The 22,231-nt window shown below is 45.2% G+C and overlaps 1 protein-coding gene across 1 annotated transcript in view; it reads right to left on the bottom strand.

Annotated features, from left to right (window-relative positions):
* Nucleotides 1-22,231, bottom strand: part of IL5RA (interleukin 5 receptor subunit alpha) — a 37,219-nt gene that overhangs the window by 177 nt on the left and 14,811 nt on the right. Inside the window, exons 8-10 of the mRNA XM_023510657.1 lie at nucleotides 19,390-19,528; nucleotides 4,832-4,928; nucleotides 3,644-3,728 (exon numbers count right to left, since the gene is read on the bottom strand). Of these exons, the coding sequence (XP_023366425.1) occupies nucleotides 3,644-3,728; nucleotides 4,832-4,928; nucleotides 19,390-19,528 (321 nt within the window). The remainder of the gene's footprint in view (nucleotides 1-3,643; nucleotides 3,729-4,831; nucleotides 4,929-19,389; nucleotides 19,529-22,231) is intronic.

The raw sequence follows: 22,231 nt of genomic DNA, 5'->3' as shown, positions 1-22,231 counted from the left end.
AATAAAAAATAGTAAATGGGTCACTGAAGAAAGTGTGGAAAACAAAATGGGAAGAAGAAAAAAAAAAACTACCCATAAACGTGTCTCCCAAACACAGCCCCAATTCTCAGCTCTTTTTATAAGAATGAAGTGTTCTTTGTCACTTACATGAAGTCTTAGGGATACACAGCTTTGTAAATTGATTTATTTCTCTATAACATCACCTAATATTTTAAATTACATTGTGCTTTGGCTACATCATTTTTAATAAATCCATCGTATCATATCCATAGTTTACTATAATATTCCTCTAAATTTGAGCAACTCAGTTCAATTTTGGCTATTATAAATAATAATCAGATCATTGGCGACAAAATAAAACTGCCTATGAGAGATCCTATTTCTTTATCACTTACTCATCCAACACACTTTTTGTTTTGTGAGAGTCTCACTTTGTCACCTTGGGTAGAGCACCGTGGCATCATCATAGCTCACAGCACCCTCAAATTCTTGGGCTTAACCCATCCTCTTGCCTCAGCCTCCCAGTTAGCTGGGACTACAGGTGCCCACCACCAACCCCAGCTAGTTGTTCAATTTTTAGTAGAGATGAGGTCTCCCTCTTGCTCAGGCTGGTCTCGAACTCTTGAGCTCAAGCAATCCACCCGCCTTCAGCCTCCCAGAGTGCTGAGATTACAGGTGCGAGCCACCACACCCAATGCTCATTTTAATACCTGCTCCCCACCCACATGATGCTGAGCATGGGGTGTTCACTGACGGGCAACAGAGATGGTTCCTGCCCTATGCACTTTAAATTAGTGTATAGGCAATTTCATTTGGGGAGGAACACTGTCTGGTTACTACTGTAGAAATAAAGAACAGCTGGACGCCAGTCACTTCAATTGAAAGAGGGTTTCCTTTCCCACTAGCCAAACAGTCGTCCCTGCCCAGAGCACCGTGTGCCCTCTTGTCCTTGTGGCAGGAGCTCTGAGAGGGGTGGACAGCTTCTTTTGCTGCCTTTGGAGGTAGAGGCTGGGCACTGGCACATGTGGCCCAGCTGTGGTCAGCACTGCCATCACTCTCATATTCTTTCCGGTGGAGAATTCAGCCCACAGGGCTGACCGCACCAGGGAGTGCTTCATCTCCCCAATTCTACATTCTCCCTCCTCTCTCTCTCTTTCGCTCTGTCTCCTGTTTGTTTTTATGTGAAATTCTGCAATGTGAGAAGAGAATAAGTTGTCCCGAGAATCCAGAATCCAGGCAATGCCAAGCTCTGACATTAATCCTTTGCTTATGCTGAAACCGGCCTGTGTAGCCTGAGTTATTTTGCACACATGGCTTGACTTTAATTAACAACAAACCACAAGCTTATACGATAAGTTCTTCAACCAGTATCTTTTCACCAACTTCAGAATATTAAGAGAAACCGTTGGGGGCTCTGTGGGGAAATTAGAGACCAGCATTAAGATGTTCTATTAGGAAGCCAGGACAAATGATTTAAGTCTGCTGCTTAAATCAACTGTGGTTCCCTGGGGGTGAGTCTGGGAGCAGCACATGTCCAGATGAACTGACACAAACTTTCACACTAGGGCCCACTCTCCTTCCAGAAAAGCTCAGTGAACAAGAGCAGATGGGCTGGGGCTGTTCTCTGATAAGAAGAACACAGTGGTTGAACCAAGGGTGGAGTGATTCTTTCCCCAGCCTTAATTCTCTGCTTCCATAGGTTGGTAACTACTGTCATCTATAAATCATTCCGAACACCCAAACTACAAACTTTTTTTTTTTTTTTTTTTTTTTTGGCCAGGGCTGTGTTTGAACCTGCCACCTCCAGCATATGGGGCCAGCGCCCTACCCTTTTGAGCCACAAGTACCACCCGCCAAACAACAAACTCTTAAAGAAAGGTCAGAGCTTATTGAAATTAACCGTGTGGGTGAGTTTTTCATTAACACTTTCTTTTCCCTACCACCAGTCACCACGTGGTTCATCCAATCATGAGTTACTTTGCTAGAGAGAGACCAACATTTGTTAAGAAAATTGCTTGATCGGCGCAGTGCCTGTGGCTCAAAGGAATAGGGCTCTGGCCCCATATGCCAGGTGGCGGATTCAAACCCAGCCTTGGCCAAAAAAAAAGAAAAAGAAAAGAAAAGAAAAAAGAATTGCTTGATCTAAATCAGGGACTGGAAAACTACAGCCCGGACCAAATCTGGCTTGTTGCCTGTTTCTGTAAAGGAAGTTTGTTGGAGCACAGCCATGCTCATCCATTAGCACATTTTCTGGGCCTACTTTCATACCACAAGGGCAGAGGTGAAGAGTTGAGACAGAAACCATTTGTGTCTCCAATATTTACTATTTGGCTCTTCATAGAAAAAGTCTGATGACTCCTCCTGATCTAAATAACCATTCAACTTAAGGATACGTTGTTCAGATGTCACTGCTTCTCCCTAAATTAATCTACAATTCAACACAATCTCACTCAAAACCTAACTGCCTTTTCTTGTAGCAAATGATAAACTGACTTTAAAATTTATAACAAGGCCAGACACAGTGGCTCACGCCTGTAATCCTAGCACTCTGAGAGGCTGAGGCAAGAGGATTGCCTAAGTTGAGGAGTTTGAGACCAGCCTGAGCAAGAGTGAGACCCTCATCTCTAAAAAATAGCCAGACACTGGGATTGGGCGACTATAGTCCCAGCTACCTGCTACTCGGGAGGCTTAGAGAAGAGGATCACTTGAGCCCAGGAATTTGAGGTTGCCGTGAGCTGTGACACTATGGCACTCTACTGAAGGTGATAAAATGAGATTCTGTCTAAAAAATAAAAATAAAAAATAAAATTTATACTGAAAATGCAAAGAATGTACAATAACCAAAATGAGTTTGAAAAAACAAAACATTTTTTGGAGGCCTTACACAATTGGTGTCAAGGTTTACGATAAAGCCACAGTAATCAAACAATATTGTGTTGGCATAAAGATAGACAAATAAATCAGTGAAATTAAACAGATATTCCAGAAATAGGCCCACCTATAAATAGACAACTTATTGCCAAGACAATTCACTGAGAAAAGGATGAATTTTTTTCCCAATATATTTTTTTTCAAAGGATGATGTTGGAACTATTTGTATAGACATAGGCAAGTGACCATTGGGCTAAGTCTAAGTGCTCTTACTGGTGAAGGGGACTAAGAAAAGGCATATTTGGGAAAATCATTGGCTTTCTCTAGGGCTTTTTTATACTAAGGATCTAAAGTTCCCCTGAAAATTCTCTGTCAACTCACATGCAGTCACACAGAGTCTTAAAATGTTAGAGCTAAGCAGAACATTGTATAATCTCATCTGTACCCCTTATTATACACAACAGGAAATTGGGGCTCAGAGGGTTGAAGGAATTGCCCAAGGTCAGTTAAGAGATGGTTGATATAAAACTAAATTCCAGTCTGACTGGCAAGAACATTCATAACTGAGCGGGACCTTTCCAATATGGAAGACAGTAGTGAACGTATGCAGCAAAGCAGCCAAACAACAGAGCAAGTGGAGCGATAGAAAGACTCCCGGCCTCCTTAGCTAAAACCCCGGCTCTATAATATAGAGAAACAAGAACTCAGTAACAGTTCTCAGGAGACTTGATTCTGGGCACACTCGGTGAATCATAAGAACTTTCAATATTACCTCATAGTAGGTGTTTACAAAGAGATCTTTGATATTATTTTTTGGTGCTGGAACTGGTGGAAATAACTTGGTCCATAAATGACATCTGCAACCAGAGTAAAGACAAGAATTAGGTGAGTTTGTGAGTATCCTTTTATCCCTAAATAGCCGCTCTAAAAATTGACCTAGTTAATTCCAGGACATGCTATTTTCAAAATCTTTATTGACCAAGACTTCCAAAATAATAGCTGAAGACCTCGTGGGTACTGCAAGGCTCTGATGTTGTTTCTGAATCATCCAGGAAAGACAGAACGGAAACTGCCTCCTGTCTGCAGGGGTCACCAGCCCTGCTCTCTGAAAACGGGCCATATTTGCCAACCGAGTGGGGCCTCCTTGTTACCTGCCATGCTGATTGAGGCATCCCTTCCTCAGCTGTGCTGGCTCACAGATTACTTTCTGCTCCTCTCTTCTGAACTGCCATCCCCCTAACCCCTAGAAGCCACTGGAACTTATATAAGAGTAAAGCTGTTTAATAGCAAAGTCAGTTTCTAAATTATGAAAGAGCCAAGACAGAATATGTTCTTAAGCCTCCAAAAGGATGCTTTGGCTTACCAAATGCTAAAATGAGTGGGGAGTACTCATGGGCCATTTGTAGGTTTTAGGATAGGACATTGAGATCTGCATGACATTTCTAGACTCTATGTTTGACCTAATAACCATCAGTCACCCAGGGGCCTGGTGACTGAAGGGCAAGGAAGGGGTTGGCACCTGCTAATGGAGGGCTGAATGTGGGGGCACTGGGGGGATTTCAGCCTCCAGCGGGCAGCCTTCCCGTGCCTGGGATGAAAAAGACCCATGCTGGCAGCAGAACAAAGATCAACCAAGTACTGAATGGAAGGCTGTGAAGGAATCAAAAGGACATCCCTGGAAACCTTCATGGAAGTCAGGAGGCTGTTAACAAGTCCAAGAAGGGTGCATGGCGGCTGAGCGCCGCATCGAGCTCTGTCCAGCTGCTGTGAACCACCTGGTGGGGCTCCTCCCACTTCTGATGTGGCCCACGCTCATCTCAGAAAGGCCATCCAAAATTTACAAAAACTGCCCAAAATTCCATGTGATAACAAGAACCCTCCATCTAACAGATCCATGGCAAGACTGTAAAAATGCGATACCCAGAGCCCAGCAGAAGGACCGAAGGTAATGGATACCTACATTCGACAGAGGAGCGAGGCCATTAACAAGAGGAAGCAGACTGCTGCCATCAGCACAATGAGGAACCATCCTGTCAAGGGCTTCTGCTCATCATTTCCTAACAGAAAACAAAGAGAGAAAGAAATCCAAATTAGAATCAACAGCAAGATAAAAGAGAGAAACAGAGCTTGGGTTTGAGTCCACAGGTCCTGGGTGGCCTGAGGCAGTAGCTTAGCTTTCCTGAGCCTGGGACTGCTCGTCTGCACGGGGGGATCAACCATCTCAGAAAGCTGGTGTGGGGGTAGGTAGTGAGGCCACTTTTAGCTGTAATGAATTGAGTATTCAGTTAATCAGCAAATGTCTACAGAGTACATTCCAGGTACTAAGCCTCCTGGATCTGGGAGCTTATCAGCTTTTGGTACACAGGAAGGTTTTTAGATGCTGAAGCTATAAAAACATAAGCCTACTTGGGAACCCAATTGCATTTCAATCAAAACATATTTACAATTATGTAAATTTAATTTTTAAAGGAAGTAAAGTACAAGATACTACTCGCAGTTAACAAAAAGGGATCAGACTCTGCTATACGTGCTTTATAATCTTAACTCTCCTCAAAACACCTGTTACCATTATTCCCATTTCACAGATAGGAAAGAAGAAAATGATTAGTAAATCTTTACAGAAAGTCAGTATTTTGCACACCACCTTACTTTCTTTTTAAATTTGCTTCTAATCTACATTCCAGGGACAGATTATTTTATGGACTTTGTTGATAGTCGGGGGTGAGGGTGTGTTTAAAGTCCCACAAATGCTTTCAAGAATAATTCAAGGCCATCTGCCAAATGGTGTTTAAGTGCCTGATTTGCTTTTAGAGAATAAGGCCCATCCAGAGTTGTGTCTAGGAACACAAGTGGCCTTTCAGCAGGGCAGGCCACTCATTCACACATTCCTCCATCCATTTAACAAATGCCATTGGGCTCCTGCTGTGCGTTTGGCACTGTACAGGTTGCTGGGATACAGGGGTCCCAGGACACAAGTAAGCGCTCTCAACATGCAGCTGAGAGTCCACCAGGGAGGAACAGCCCGCAGCCAGGAGACTTGACAGCATGCTAAGTACTGGGTGAGGTGCCAGCCACAGCACACCAGGAGGAGACATTCTACCCTTCAGTTTGCCATTCATTGTTTCCTCTCTAAAATGAGAAATACATCTAAGGGGAAGTCCTGGTTAACAGCCTAAAACTTCCCCAAACTAACTCCAACATTCTTTATTTTCTTTATTATTATTTTTTGCTTTTGTGAGGAGAGTATTTATTTATTTATTTCAGATTAATAGGAGGGGACGAATGTGTAGGTTACCTTGTTCTCATTTCTAAGGTAAAGTTCAGCCCTTCACCCAGGAGGCACGCTATACGTGTGTTCTTTCTTTCTTGTGGACGTGCAGTCATTTATATTATGGCCAAACTCCAAAATTCTTTTTTTTTTTTTTTTTTGAGACAGAGCCTCAAGCTGTCCCCCTGGGTAGAGTGCCATGGCATTACAGCTCACAGCAACCTCCAATTCCAGGGCTCAAGCGAGTCTCCTGCCTCCGCCTCCCAAGTAGCTGGGACCAAAGGCGCCCGCCACAACGCCCGGCTATTTTTTGGTTGCAGCCGTCATTGTTGCTTGGCGGGTCCGGGCTGGGGATTCGAACCCGCCACCTTAGGTGTACGTGGCTGGCGCCTTAGCCGGTTGAGCTATAGGCGCCGAGCCCCAAAATTCTTAAAACCTGAAACATTCCAGTGTCAGGAGGGAGCAGCACCTCCCAAATGCCAGTGATGTCAGCCTTGCCTGGACCTCTTGCTTGTTTCCCCGTGATCACTCTACTCAAGTTCATCCTCCACTTCCCCAAAGCTTAGCTCCCCTCCTCCATCTCTTCCCCTCTGCTCTCAAGTATTCAGAGTCCTTCACCTTGAACAGCGTCTTCAATGCTTAGCTCTGCCACCTCTCTCTGCTGTCATCACATACCTTACTTTATTTCCTGGCCTAATTTCTTGAACAAGGGATTCAGGCAGCTTTTTATATCATGGGTGACTTCCTTTTAGCTGACTCCAAAAGACCCTCAGTTTTGTTTTCCAGCTTTATTTTTACTGCCCTCCTTGCTGAATTTCTGGCGCTGACAGTCAAACGCACCTTGAAACCCAGCCCTTGGATATTTCTTCCCAAATCTTCCTCTTCTTCTGTGGCCTTCCCTTTTCCCCTTCTTAATTCCTACTGGCCCTTTCAGCTCATCCCTCGGCCCTTTGGTATTTCCCACTACAGTCAATACTTAGAAATTCAAAAAGTTTGATTATCAGAGCTTCATCTTTCAATTCCAGAAAATATTCTCCCAGGTCCCAATTCCTGGCCTTGCCCTGACACACATCTCCAGCTCTAAATTTTAACCAGCTCCCCAGTGAAACCTGCTTGCCCATTCTGACGATATTCAAACCCAAATTCTTCCCCTGGACACTACTTCTCTCACTAGTGGCCCCATTTCTGTCCTTGATCTTGCCAAGCCCCAACATACATCCTTGAAGTCATTTGGATTCTTCCCCTGCTTCACATCCCACCTTTCCTATCCCTCCCTTACATCAGCCATCGCCTGATACCCCAGCATGAAGGCAACAGGGACCTGCTTTTGTCTGATGTGTGCGTCCTGGCCTGGTCTGGAAACCTGGGTCCCAACTCAGCTCACTGTGCAGGGCCTTGCTTTCCTCAGCTGAAGTCAAGACAGTGGAGATATAGGATCCCTCAGACCCCTCCAAGCCAGTGCATTTTCTAGAAACACTTAATCCAGGGCACTGTCATTTCATAAACACAGACCTTTAAAATATAACATTGACTTTAGAAAAGTAGCACTGTTTCACTATGAAAGTTTAAAAATTGGAGTAAAACATAAAAATGAAATAAACATCATTAGTCATCAGGATTAACTAAAAGCTTATTTTTCTTTTGCTCTTTATTTTTTTAGAGATGAAGGGCTCACTCTGTCACCCAGGCAAGTAACTGGAACTACAGGCATACATCACTACACTTGCCTAATTTTTAAGTTTTTATTTTTAGAGATGGGGTCTTGCTATGTTGTCCAGCTGGTTTCAAACTCCTGGCCTTAAGCAATGCCTCAGCCTTCATGTCTTTGGGATTACAGGCATGAGCCACTGCACCCAGTTAAAAGTTTATTTTCCACACATGTTCTTACATTCACTTTTTTCTATGGGCCCATAGGTGCCCAGACACTAGGCCAAGTGTTCACATACATTCTCAACTTAATTCTCATGGTGACATTTCAAGTTAGGCATTGTTATGCTCACTGTACAGATGGAGAAACTTAAGCAGAGAAGATCAGAATAAGCTGGCTGAGGTCACATAGCTTTGTAAGTGGGGAAGCCTGGATTCTAGCCCAGGACTGGCCAAGCAGCCCAGACTTGAACCAGGGTGCAGGAATCCCATTCCCCTCCTCTATCTGCAAAGCTGAGGCCACACTGCAGCGCAGAGGCCTCACTTCACTTATTCTGAACGCGGTTTTGTCACTGAGAGTCCTCCAGAGCGTGATCTCGTACCTGGACGTGCTTTCCTGGAAGGAGGCCCTGTCTTGTCGTTTTGTGTGTCCCGACTCTCTGATGTGGCTACGTTTGCAAGCTGCTTCCCCACTTGAAGGTGGCTGCTTTGCAAACTGCGATCCCTCTGACGTTCCCTAGGCTCTAGGTGGGAATGAATCACATTATTAGAAATGTAGGACTATACTATTTTTTAAAGTTTTATTTCAAAATGTATTTTTATGTGTGGCTTTGCAAATAGGAATTAGCCAGACTTTGTAAAATGGAAAACAGGCCCTCAGAGAAGTGAACATTTTATTTTCCTAAATGCCACAGATACTTGGTGTTTCTAGGATTAATATTTAGTTCTCTGGATTGGAAATGAGTGTCCTGTTAAACCTCGTTTTTCCTACACTTTCTCTTAGCTATTATAAAGAACAACTAGGGCTTGGTGTAGTGGCTCATGCCTTTAATGGTAGCACTCTGGGAGGCCAAGGCTGGTGGATTACTTGAGCTCAGGAGTTCAAGACCAGCCTGAGCAAGAGGGAGACCCTGTCTCTACTAAAAATAGAAAAACTAGCTGGGCACTATGGCAGTCACCTATAGTTCAAGCTACTTGGGAGGCAGAGGCAAGAGGATGGCTTGTCCCCAAGAGTTTCAGATTGCTGTGAACTGTTAAGCCAAGACACTTTAGCAAGAGTAACAGAATAAGATTCTGTCTCAAGGCTCAGTGCCTGTGGCTCAAGCAGCTAAGGCACCAGTCACATACACCTGAGCTGGCAGGTTCAAATAAAGCCTGGGCCTGCCAAACGACAAGGACAGCTACAACCAAAAAATAGCCTGCATTGTGGCAGGCACCTGTAGTCCCAGCTACATGGGAGGTAGAGGCAGGAAAATCGCTTGAGCCCAGGAGTTGGAGGTTGCTGTGAGCTGTGATGCTACAGCACTCTACCCAGGGTGACAGCTTGAGGCTCTGTCTCAAAAAAAAATAAGACTCTGTCTCAAAAAAAAAATAAATTAAATAAATAGCAACTGGGACGAACTAATACCATCAGATCAAATACTGTCTTACTTTATTTCCCACTCTGATTTCCTAAATGAGGAATTCAGCCTCCTTCATTTCCCTGTCTTTGAAACTAAACATTCCGTGCCTTTGGCCATTATGCAAGTATCCTAATAAGGGCATTCAGAAACTCTGCACCCCTATTTTTGAGATGTAAACACAGCAAGGGATATGTCATCAGAAAAAAAGTTATCCTGTTTACAACTAGGTTAGACAGAAAAGCTTTGTGTCCTGCAGAAAAAAACAAGCAGTGTTGTAAATATTATCAGCTTCACCCACTCGGTCATATTTGTGTCTCAAATTATGCAATAGCCCATAGCCCGATATGTCAAGCCTGATAATAGTACCGTTTTCTTCTGACCATGATTGCAAAACTCCTTTCAGTTAAACCACTCTCTAGTTAATCCCTTCAGCTATCACTTTGATAAGCAAAGATTCTCCTTGAATTAGCAAAAATACAGAGGCAACTGATTTTATTTCCTTCAATCAAAAAAAGGTTTTGATGCATACAAGATACTATGTGGGACGCAAAGTCATGGTCACGGGCTGGAGGGAATTGGCCAAGTAGTCATTTTTCCTGGCCCAGTCTCTCCAGTTACCCAGAATACATCAGAGCCACTTTCTTGAAGACATCTCAGGAGAGAACTGACCCCCTAGAACACGGCTTTTCTGCGAAGAAAACATAACTTGGCAGGTAAACTTAGCGCAAGGAAAAGCTTTCTCATGCTCACTGCCATGTGGAAATTACTTGTGGATTATCTATTGCTTGGTTACTTACAAATGCAAAAAAGTTGAGGGCAGCTATAGATGGATAAATAATCATCTACTCCAGTTATGCTGAAGGTGGAACAAGGGGGCAAGTGCCGCTGACAGTCCACAGTCTCTGGGTTGAAGTGTTTAAGAAATTGAATAGTGTAAAAGTTGGGAAATCCCTTCATACGTCCTTAATTTGAATTCTGGGTTCTCCAGCCTTGGAGATTTTTAAAACAAGTATTTCCAGGTAACTTGAATCTTTGTTCTGACTCAAGGAGAATACATTTCCTGCCATTAAAACCAAAGCCACAGATGTTACTTTTCAAGAAATTGATTGGTACTGTCATTGGGTTATGCTGGGATCAGTTTCAGAAGGAGGAAGTCAGGCAGCCTGTCCCTGTGAGGTGGGGGCCCTGCAGACACCCCACTTCACTCCCAGGTGCTCTTCCCAGGTGGCCAGCTGAGAGCATTTGGGAAACTCAGCCGTCTGGTTTCCAGGGACCTTGGTTTCCATCACTTTTGACATCTCCAGGATTTGGCCTTGCAAACAAGCCAACTAATGCAAATTCTGCTATTGTTCTGTGACCCAGGAGAGGAGTGGGACACGGAGTAGGGTGCTGATGGGATGGGGTGGTGGCAATGCAGGGGGCAGAAGCCCTTAGGGTTGGATCTGGCTTAGTCCCAGCTCTGCCTCTGGCAGCCTTAGGAGCTTTGTGAAATCACTGCCCCGCCACCAGCGCTGTGGCCCCCTCACTGGAATTCTATAATCTCTGTAGTTCAGAGATTCTGAATGGTTTCTAATGGCTTCAGCCTTCTAATGGCTCTGAGTGGGTAAATGTGATTTGGAAGCCTGTTCCACCTTAAATTATCCATACAAGTATGAACTTTTAGTACCTCCATATTGATTTTGAATCTGAAATCAGACTCCACAATAGGTTTCCAGGGAAAAGAACTAATTAGTAAATTGACGGGACTCTTACCAACCGAGCAGCCTGCTGGAGAAATTCAAATGGTGCCAACAGGGCTGGATAACTGAGAGCACATCGATATGCAGTCTGTGAGGCAGGGCTGACCCGCTGCCTCCGGCACACCTCTGGCTGGAGAGTCGGGCCGTGGCGTCATTCAGGAAAGGGCTGCTCCCCAAACCAGATCACAGGCTCCCAGAGCAAATGAGAGCCCAGAGCAAACCTCCTGGGCAGCTGAGCACTCGCGGCAGCTGTCAGACTGTGGGTAGCACCTGGTTCAGGGCGCCAAAAAGAGTGGGGACAGCAGAATGCAGTCTCAGCACACAAAACGTAGAGTAGTCTGGGACCTGGAGCAAAACGCACAGCACTCACACCAGGTCCATCTGGTGGAGCCCGGCTCAGATGAACCCAAGTTGGGCAAAGAGAGACTGTAGTTGTGTGCACGAGTGTGCTGTGTGCTCCGGGCTCACTGAGCAGCTCACTGCAGCTCTGTCTGTTCCCCCGATAGAACCAGCCTTGCTGAAGTTGAGTGGGGAGCAGCCCTTCAAGTTCTTGTCTCCTCTGTAGGCCCCGAGGGCCCCAAAACAGCCTAGAACATTCCTTCCTGTTGGAGCTGCTGGCCCTGTTTTATCAACCTCCTAAAGCACCTGAAAGCGGCTGCAGAAGGTGCAGTTGCCACACAGAAGCAGGCAACAAGGATGAAGGGGTGTGATCCTGCCACTCTGCCTTGAGCGATGTCCTGTCCATAAAACAGGGAGAGGAGTTGAATGAATTAACACAAGTGAGGTGCTTAGCACAGTGCTGGCACACAGAAGATGCTCAATAAATAAGATGTATTATAGTTATGATAAGCATGAAACAGATTTTGTCAAAACAATTTCCCTAGATCATCAAACCAAGACCAAATTTAGAGTGCTGTGGGAATCCTCAGTGCTCGGGTCAGGAGAAGAGAACACGTACCAAATATTCCAGACATGAGGGGAGAGAAAGGGGCGGGAGGCATGGAGAACCCCCTCAAGCATCTGTGTTAAAGTGAACATTATGAATAACTTGGAAAGGAGCATTCAGACAAGAGTAGACCAAAGAGGTAACTTCAATCCCCTTTGCTTGGTCTGGGCAGAGGCTGACCCTTGCCTGGCCCATTGTCCTGCCTCAGTCTCCCTGGCTGGAATAGTAACTGTGGGGAAGGAGAGCGGGACAGAAGGAACACAGGTGTGGAGCTGAGCCTGCCACTGCATGCCAGGCCGAGGTCACCACTCACTCAGCTGTGTGACTTTGGGCAGTTCCTTCCCCTCTCTGCACCTGTTTCCTACCCTGGGTAACAAGCAAAAGTGCCTTTTGAAGGCACACAGATAATGCAGGTGAACGTGCCTGGCATAGTGCTTGGTGCCCTGTTAACCCTCTCTCCTCTGAGCCACTGTCTCATTCTGAGGCAGAATTTCTGCCTGGAAGGGCAGGGTGGGCACTGTGCTTCTATTCCTAGAAGCACAGTGGGAAGCCCTGCTCCAGGCTTTTGGGCACAGTCTCTGAAGACTGCTGACTAGTTCTCCTTCAGGCCAGAGGGACAGCCACAGGGTAAGGCAGCCCTGCCTCCCTGCCAGGACTGAATGATGAGGCTGCCAGGCCAGGACTAACCAGCCTTGAAACCACAGGAGCCTGGGTGAAAGGCAGCACGAGGCCAAACCAAGTCCAAAGTTTCCCCACCTGAAATCCCCCCCGTCTGCACAAAAAACCCAGACCCACCACAGTGAGTTACGTTAGTCTTAGGTAAGCCTCAGTAGGGTTTTCACATTTGCACATTGTTATTGGGTCAGCCCTTTTCTACTTTCAAACAGCCTTTGCCACTGTGTTGCCCGAGAGCCTCCCATCCCTGGTCTCACCCAAGCTCTAGAGCAGTGGTTCTCAATCTTCTTCATGCCGCAATGTATATTCATTGTTAAAAAGGGGTTGCGACCCACAGGTTGAGAACCGCTGCTCTAGAGTCTGCACGATTCTTTTGGAAGGCCTGGAGAAGGATGACACCGGCCTCTCTGTTTCCCTCCCCTGGTGTTCTCCCTGTTTTGCCACAGTTGGAGCAATTTAGGAAGGAAGAGCTGGTGGGGCAGAGGGCGAATGTGGGGGGGGATTGAGGGGAGGGAGAGATAAGAGAAGAGCGAGGGAGGAAGCTGGGGTAGGAGAGAAGGGAGAGAAGAGCAGGCCTCACGTGTGGGGCAGAGTCGCAGGGATGAAGGCGGACCTACAGGCCCTCGGCCTGAGGGGACAGAGTGTACAATGAAGGACACGTATCTGATGGTCTCCAAGGGGGCTCCAGCCCCTGCACGGCACTTTTGATCTGAGTGCCCAGGGCAAATAAATGCCCCAGGTTTCCTCACACATCAGCCGGCAAATGTCAAGTGAGAGAAAAAAGGCACAGGAGGCATCCTGTGCATGGGCGGCCTTGCCTCCTCCCAGCCCAGATACTGACAGCCCCCCTGATCTCCCGCCTCACCCATCTTCATGAAGTCCTAACAGACTCTGGAATGTGTCACACAACTCTGACCCCCTGCCACACCCCCAGCTCAAATGGACAGAAAAGCAATGGCCAAGATTCCCTGTGAGAAACACCGCTAAAGGGGATGCTGATACCTGGCAACTGAGCCATCTGAAAACTCTGCTGACTCTTGTTCTGTCCCCCTGGGTGCAAGTGTCATATATCACAAGACTAAAGAAAGCTTTTTTAAAGACACATTTTAAATGGCACCCAGCAGTATTATCACAGAGACCCTGGCCTTCAGTGGGGTCATGGCAAGACCCCATTGCTTATTTGAGGGGCAACTCCTATAATGGCGGATAAGTCCCATCTCTGAGAGGCCGGTCTCAGAACCACTGAGGCTGATGAGACAGAGAGACGCCAGAGGCAAGCACAGGGTAGACTGCCTGTCACACTGTTTTCCAAGGGAAACTTGATGACATAATGGTGGGAAAAATTATTTTCATAATTGTTTGTTTCACAGTTGCGATTTGAGCTTCCTAAATGGGAGAGGGGAAGGGAGAAGAGGGGACGTCAGAAAACACAAAGTTCACTAAGACTGGGTCAAACAAAAGCTTTCAGTAAACAGGAGATAGCAAAGATGACACAGGCACAGAGGAGCCGGAAGTTAAGAAAGTTTAAAAAAGACAATTATGAAAATTGAGAAGTTAGCTTGTCAGATAAGGCAGAGAAGCTAGGTGCCCAAGGGCGGTTGATAACGAGTACTGATAAAGAAAACTGCTACAGCTATTGAATAATTCCAGCCAGGCACAGGCGGCTCCCTGCACTTGTGGCTACTTGGGAGGCAGCTACATGGGACCAGGAATTTGAATGTAGCCTGGACATTTTAGCAAGATTCTGTATCCAAAGGGGGGGAGATATTCCATGCTCTGGAACTCCTAGAACAGGAGGTCTCTGGCAGTTCAGCGTAGGCACAGAGCATGTCAATCCTCCCCACTACCACCCCCTGTGCCTCTCAGCTGGCCAGGGACCTTGGCCAACAGAACCTCTCCCAATCCTCTCATCTCATTAGTTGAAACTTACTGTGGTTCCTAACTCTAAATTTATGCAATGACCTTGGGCTATCATAGGTTAACTAGTTAACTGAATCTATTCTATTCCACTAATTGGCTCATATGTCATTTGAGAAAAGTATATACATTAATAGCCACATCTGGGCTGTTTGACAACCACCAAGTCACTTAATACGTCTGGGCCTCCCTTTCCCTACTTTGAAATAAAGATGGATGGACTTAGTGTCTAAGAAAGGGGTGATATTTGAGTTGAGCCTTTGGGGAAAGTAGGAGAGAAGGGCTCCAGTGTGCCATTTCTAAGATAAGGCAGAGGAGGAGGAAAGGTACCAAATGGAAATGCATGAACTGAGAAAGTGGCCCGATAGACCCCTAGCTGAGCACAATTATTGCTGAGCCCTCAAGGGGTAAAGAGGAACCATTGTGAAATGTCCCAGAGGGGATTGGACTTCCTATTATGTTTATTAATCATCTTGATGAAAATGGAAGTCTGCATTGATTAAATTCACTAATGATCCTAAACCGAGCAGGGGAGTAAATTCCAGAAAGGATGGATTTATAAGGTGAGGAGTGATATTAATCAGCTCATCTGCATGAGAGGGTGGCAGTAAATGAAATGGGATTCGCCGTAGATAATGGCAGTGAGGTACACCTGGGGGGAAACGATAATGAGCCCAGATCCAAACTAGGAAGCTATTATTTAGGAAATGATAATGGTCCGAGCGCTCTAAAGTGGAGAGTGAATAATAAGTTAAAAACAAGCTTGAACTAAGCGCTCCTTACGGGCCACAATTTCACTCTCAGCACTTTCGTGGTGGGCTGGTGAAGTGGAGGGGAACATGAATGGCAGAGTTGGTAGCAGCCTTGGAATATAGCATCACATTTTACAGGTGAGGAAACTGAGGCCCAGAGAGGGTGGGTAAGACTGTCTAGGTCAGGGTGGCAAAACCCTGGCACCCTGGTCATCACTTTGTCCTCTGCAATAGTGGCAGGAGATCAACACTCATTATTGAGATGGTGGCCTGGTGGGCCAGGGACCCAGCTCCCCCATTCCCCTTCCCCAGGAAACAGGGATGGGAGGAGAAGGGACACACGAGATGAGGCCTTGAAGAACACCCATAGGATGAGACTTCATGGAACACGCACACACACAGGATAAGGCTTTGCTGCCTTCATGGCCAACACAGACAGAATAAGGTCATGCTAACCCCAGTAATGTTACAAATATTTTGCTTAACCAAGTAACTGCAGTTGCCATGAATCAGCTTCTTTTTTTTTTTAAGTTTTTGACCGGAGCTGGGTTTGAACCTGCCACCTCTGGCATATGGGGCTGGTGCCCTACTCCTTTGAGCCACAGGCACTACCCATGAATCAGCTTCTGTACGTGCCAGTTACAGAGTCCCGGGGCTTGCTTGCTGCATCATCCAACCTATAAAAGCTGTGCATTAACCCTGGTCGTGGCTGTTCTCCTCACGGAGAACAGAGGGCAGCTGTCCACGGTCGGAATAAAGGCTCCTTATTGGCCTTTTAAAGATTACTTGTCTGGTGGTCATTTTGCTCTCACCGTAACATTACGACAACTTACATTTAGCTTCAGAAGGCTTTCTGACACTGTCTTGTTAGCAGTCCCTGATTCTTTGGCTCACAAAATATTATCTTTCACCATCTCTAACTGGGGCCAGAGAGCTAGACATTGGCAGAGTGATGCCTAAAACCTAGATGTCCTGATTTAATCTCATGCTTTTTTTGCATACTACAAGTTCTAAACTCTCTATAGTCAACATTGACTGTAACTTCAAAAACTCAAATACCCAGAAAGCATAACTGGCTTCTTAGCCAGGATTCTGATCTTGGTCTCTTGGTTTGAGGTCCCTTGGGCAGCACATACACACAAAAAAAAATTTCTAAAATGAATATATGGCAGTGTTGGAAAGACACTTTGAAATGGCAGAAATTTGAGGAGGGTGAGTTTTGGGCCCCTGGGAAATAACATAAAACATTAAAAAAAAAATCCATCAAATTCAAGTAACCAAAATTAAGTTTCCACCATAGGATTTGGCAAAAATAATAACCTTGGGCCCAGTACAGTGGCTCCCGCCTGAATCCTAGCACTCTGGGAGGCCACGGTGGGAGGATCGCTTGAACTCAGGAGTTCCAGACAAGTCTGAGCAAAAGCGAGACACTGTGTCTACTAAAAATAGAAAAACTAGCTGGGTGTTATGGTGGGCCCCTGTGAGGCCCAGCTGCTTGGGAGGCTAAGGCAAGAGGAACACTGGAGCCCAAGAATTTGAGGTTGCTGTGAGCTATGATGATGCCATGACCCTCCATCTAGGGTCACAGAGTGAGACACTGTCTCTAAATAAATAAATAAATGAATAAATAATAATAAAAAAAAACTGTGTTAAAAATTCCCTTAGCTGATTAATGTTTCTCCTATTTATTTCCTTCCAAGAGAAAAAGAGTGAATTGTCTTTGTGTAAATGAAGCAAGGTTGAGGGAGAGCCTGTGTGTGCTGGGTCAATTTGGTCAGGTGGAGGCAGCACCCTGGGAGGGAGGAAAAGACTGGCCCCAGTGAGAGTGGAGGAGGCGAATGTGGCCCTGTCTCCGTTCCTTTCCCCTCCTTTCAGCTCCCTCTCCCCAGGAAGCCTCATGCTATTCCTCTGCATCCTTCCGAGTGCCACCAGGGCCACCCTCTAACTAGCTGTGTGCTGCACAACTCTAGACGGTGCCATTCTCCTTTGGGACTTCAGCAACTTAGCATGACCAGGCCTCTTGTAGACTCAGAACTGTTGTCCATTTCTCAGGCCTTTTCCAGTCTTCCATGGAAATCTACCTGCTGTATGTCTGATCTGACTCACATCCACATGGGCTAATGTGTCACTGCCCAAGAGTGCCCTGCAGATCCACCCCGTAGCCTAAGTGAATGGATTAAATAGCAGAACATTTGAGTATGTGCCTGAGAGAAATCCCTATGTAAGTATACCCTCCAAAATGTCAAGGAGTCCCTCAGATGATTCATGAGAGATGACATTCATATGCTTGGCCAGCCAGAAGGACGAAGTATATCTCTGAAATAAGTTTTTAATTGATGCAGTTTGCCAGATCCTGTCATATCATGCCCAAGTGCCAAGAGATGGGGTGCTGGAGTCAGTCAGCTTAGGGTCGAGCCCCATCTCTGCTACTTGCTGGCCATGCAGGGGTAAGCAAAGTATCTAAACTTTCCAAACCTATTTCCTCATCTGTGAAATAGGTTGTGGAAAGATTAACTAAAATAGTGCACGTGAAGCATTTAAGTTATAGTGCTTGGCAAAATGTACCAATACATGTGATCTACTATCATCATTGATTTTATTTCATGATACCCACGGGGCAGGCGAGGCGAGTGTTACCTCCTTTATTCTGAGAACCCAAGCAAAGAGAGGATCTGTCTGAGGATACACAGTCAACATCTGCCAAAGCTGGGCATTAAATCTGGGCTTTCTATGGAAGACGCCAATGTTCGTCCCACCATCCATGCTCTTATAGAGCTAATGAAACACTTACCCATGTGTGTCTGAAGGCCAAGGCTGGATAGTTGTGACATATACATGGGACATACTAGTTTCTCAACCATCCCTTTCTCTCATTAATGTCCATGTTTGCTTGTCCTAAACACCGAAGTAACAGCAAACAGAGAGGGTGAATTTTCTGTCTTAAGGTGCAAGGTCACATCTCCTGGAAATGGGATTGCCATCTGTCTTGGGAAGATTGGCAATTTTCCCTTTCATCCAGAGCTGCCATTCTCTTCTGGGGATCCCCCCTAGCAAATAAGACGCTCATCTTAGTTGCCAAGCAAACTGGTTCGTTTGTTCATAAATGAAAACAACCTGTGAACCAACATAGAAGCCTGGCGAGGCCCAACCCTTTTGATCCTCAGAGTCTGTCAGGTTGAAGATTTAGGGACAGGTCCAGATCGTGTGGCCTCTGAAGATTATTCCATTTATTTTCTTTTTTAATTTTGCAATCTTCTTTTTAAAAAGAAACAAATATGAATTCACAATTAGGTATGGGAAAATTATAGAGAAGGACAATTGGTAGTTGCCAGGGGTTAGGGATGGAGCAGGGGAGAGAGGGGTGAGTGTGTTTATAAAAGGGCAACACCAAAGATCCCTGTGGCGATGGATCTTGACTCTGGTGATGGGTGCGTGAGCTTAAGCATATGCTAAAATGTTAGAACTAAACACACACACACACACACATGAGTGCACATGAAATTGATGAAATCTGAATAAGATCAATGGACCAATATTCTTATTGCAATATTGGGCTGTAGTTTTGCAAGATGTTACACTTGGGGGAAACTGGGTAAAAGAGACATAGGTTCTCTCTTTATTATTTCTTACAATAGCATGTGACTCCACAAAAATCTCAAAATAAGGGGTTTCATTAAACATTTGGGTGGCAGTAGAAACAAAAATCTGGGGGAGAAGGAGAACAGGTACCAGACCCAGAAAGGATCATCCTGATGAGAAACTGGGATATTTTAACTTCATCAGCATTTTGGCCAATCCATCTCAGATTGATAAGGCAAGGAACTGACAGAAGAGGAGCCATGGCAGAGATGTGAACATTTCAAGACCCGCGCGTGAAAGTGTACTCTTTCTGGGATGGTCTGCTTTGCCTGTGAGTAAGGCTGCTGCTGAGAAATCAACAAGGGCTACTCACCCACGTACAGGGGGCGGCTCCACTGGCTCCAGAGCCCTGAAGCTCTGCACACAGAGCTCACCGCTGCTCTCACTTGAATGCAATACTTAGAAATATCATCAATGACTGAGACGAATTCATTGATGGTCGTTTTTTCTGTCTAAATGGGAAAAGAACAGCATTGTAAGAATCTCTGGATGCATCGTTTAAGTTCTGCCAGTTATCAGAATGAAAGATCCTGTACAGGTGATGTGATTTGCTGTTCATCAAGCAATTTAAAATCAAAGGACACACGTTGATGAGTTTATTCTACAATGCATCAGTGTGCACATGTGGCCGTCACCCTCCAGGGGAAAGCTATCTTGCAGTCAAAATATATAAAACAGTCAATTGTAAAATCTAGATGATTCATTCCAGGCCCAACTGATGTTTCCAGACAGAAAGACTGGAGCGGGCTGTACAGCATGCATAATCCCTCTCCCGATTCCTCCATATCTTATAGTCATGTCACTAGATAATATCCCACAGTCTCTGGCATATGAGAAGATACCAGCAAACTACAACCTGCTGTCTGTATATGGCCTGTGAGCTGAGAATGGTTTAAATATTTTTATATGGCTGAAAAGAATCAAAAGAAAGATAACATCTCCTGATACACAAATATTACATGAAACTGAAGTCTCAGGCTCTACACATGAAGTTTTACAACACGACCACATTCATTCTGTGTACATATTATCTTTGTTTTTATTCTATAATGGCAGAGCTGAATAATTGTGATAGAAACTGTGTAGCCTGCAAAGCCTAAGATTTCTTATATGGCCCTTCCTAAAAAAGTTTGCAGAACTGTGATACATACAGGAATGTCTCAAACAACCAGAGCCAAGGGATTGATGGGGTTTGGGGGACAATGAATAGAAACAGTGGTGACCCTGAGTCTAGGATGGGAAGATTTTTGAATCCTACTTCTGCCTCCAAATAACTGTAGGGCGAGTTCCTTAGCCTCTCTAAGCCTTTGTTTACCCATTTGTAAAACAGGGATAATAATATCTACATTCTGGATTATTGAGTTAAGTGGAATTGCCTTTGTAAAGCCCAAGTTTAAGAAAATACTAGGTGGAGGGTCCAGTGCGGTGGCTCATGCCTATAATCCTGGCACTCTGGAAGACTGAGGCATGTGGATTGCTTGAGGGCAGGAGTTCAAGACCAGCCTGAGCAAGAGCAAGACCTCATCTCTACCTAAAAATAGAAAAATTAGCCAGGTGTTACGGCATGTGCCTGTAGTCCCAGCTACTCGGGAGGCTGAGGTAAAAGGATCGCTTGAGCCCAAGAGTTTGAGGTTGCTATGAGCTATGAAGGCACCCAGTACTCTACCTATGGTGACAGAGCAAGACTCTGTCTCAAAACAGAAAAAAAAAGAGACAAGCTACTAGGTTGAACCATATGAGAATTACCAATATTCAACCCATTTTTGTCAATTGAATAATATACAGTCAGTAAGTGCTAGTTGGCTGCTGACAACTTAGGCTAACAGTAGATTGTCTAGTACAGAAACTAAGCTGTCCTCTCACATGTGAGCCCTTCTCCTTTTTCCCTCTATTGGGCTGTGTCATTCCCCTCCAGTTATTCCCCCGAGCCAGAGATGTGTCCCTGACTCCTACCTCTTACACACCCCGGGGCGTTTCTCTGTTCCTCACCCCTGCCCCATGACCAATGCCAATGTTTGCTCTCCTGTTTTGCTTGGAGTAGCCACTAACCAATATGCCTCCGTCCACGTGGCCCCGTCCCATGTACCTCCAGCTTTCACACTGCTACCAAGATTATTCTTCCATTTTGCAGATGTGGCATATAATTCTCTATCATGTAAACTTCAGTGGCTTCACTGCTTGTGGCCATGATTTTAAAAAGAGGAGCCATTTCTTTATTTCATAGGAAAATTAGTGTAAGGTGTAAAAGTTACAATTCTAATGTTGGCCTGAATGACTTGCCACTTTGGTTGAGGGACCCAGGCCCTCGCCAGCCTGTGAGTTACTCTTTTTCCTCGAGTAGTGCAGGCCAGGAACTGTTTACTGCTGGTCTATGATGAGGTAATTACAGAAATCGAGACTATCATTTAGAAGCTTTGGTACTGCCATGACATCCAAGCCCATAATCAGTGGGCTTGTAATTTTACATGTCTTTAGCTATATTTGATGTTCCTATCAAGTATTTTTATTATATTTGACAGAAGCACCAATCTATGGTGGACTGGGAATAAAAAAAAAAAAGAAAAACAGTCTTTCACTGTAGGTATTTTAGGAAGCACTGGCTAATAAAGTCCTTTTCTCTACGAGGCAAATTTTTCTTTGTCCTTCCAGATGCCATTCCCTTCCTCTCTGCAGAGCCCTGGGCAGGTGGCTTTACCCACTGCCTCTCTAAATCCACTGGCTTTCACTGTGGCAGGGCAAGCTGAGGCTGGGTGAGCGTGTCCCCTAGACTAGGCCCCTCGACAGCAGAAACAGTTTCATCTATCCTTATATCTCTCAAAATGGAGCCAACTTGTAACTATTTGTCGAATCAAATTGAATCGAATTGGATTTGCTTTGTCTATCAGTGAGACGTAAATTTGGATCCAGACTTCCCTATTTTTTTCTTTCCTAGCTTCGTGGCTTTGGGTGAGTTACTGCCTACCTTTTGCTTCACTTTCCTGGAAAACGGGAATGGTAATTATATAACAGTGCAGCATGGAATTAACATAAGAAATCTTGACATGGTTAATCCATGTTGACGCTCTCCTCAGTTCCTTTGCCATTGAAACTTTTGCTCATGTGTTTGGCAAGCTTAGTTTAGAAAAACACAGTGCTAGTAAGTTTTTTTTTTTTTT

Source organism: Otolemur garnettii, unplaced genomic scaffold (assembly GCF_000181295.1).
Source record: "Otolemur garnettii isolate 467f Iridium unplaced genomic scaffold, OtoGar3 scaffold00015, whole genome shotgun sequence".
Lineage (NCBI taxonomy): Eukaryota > Metazoa > Chordata > Mammalia > Primates > Galagidae > Otolemur > Otolemur garnettii.
Note: the sequence above shows the minus strand (reverse complement) of the source record. Positions and strands in the feature narration are given on the sequence as shown.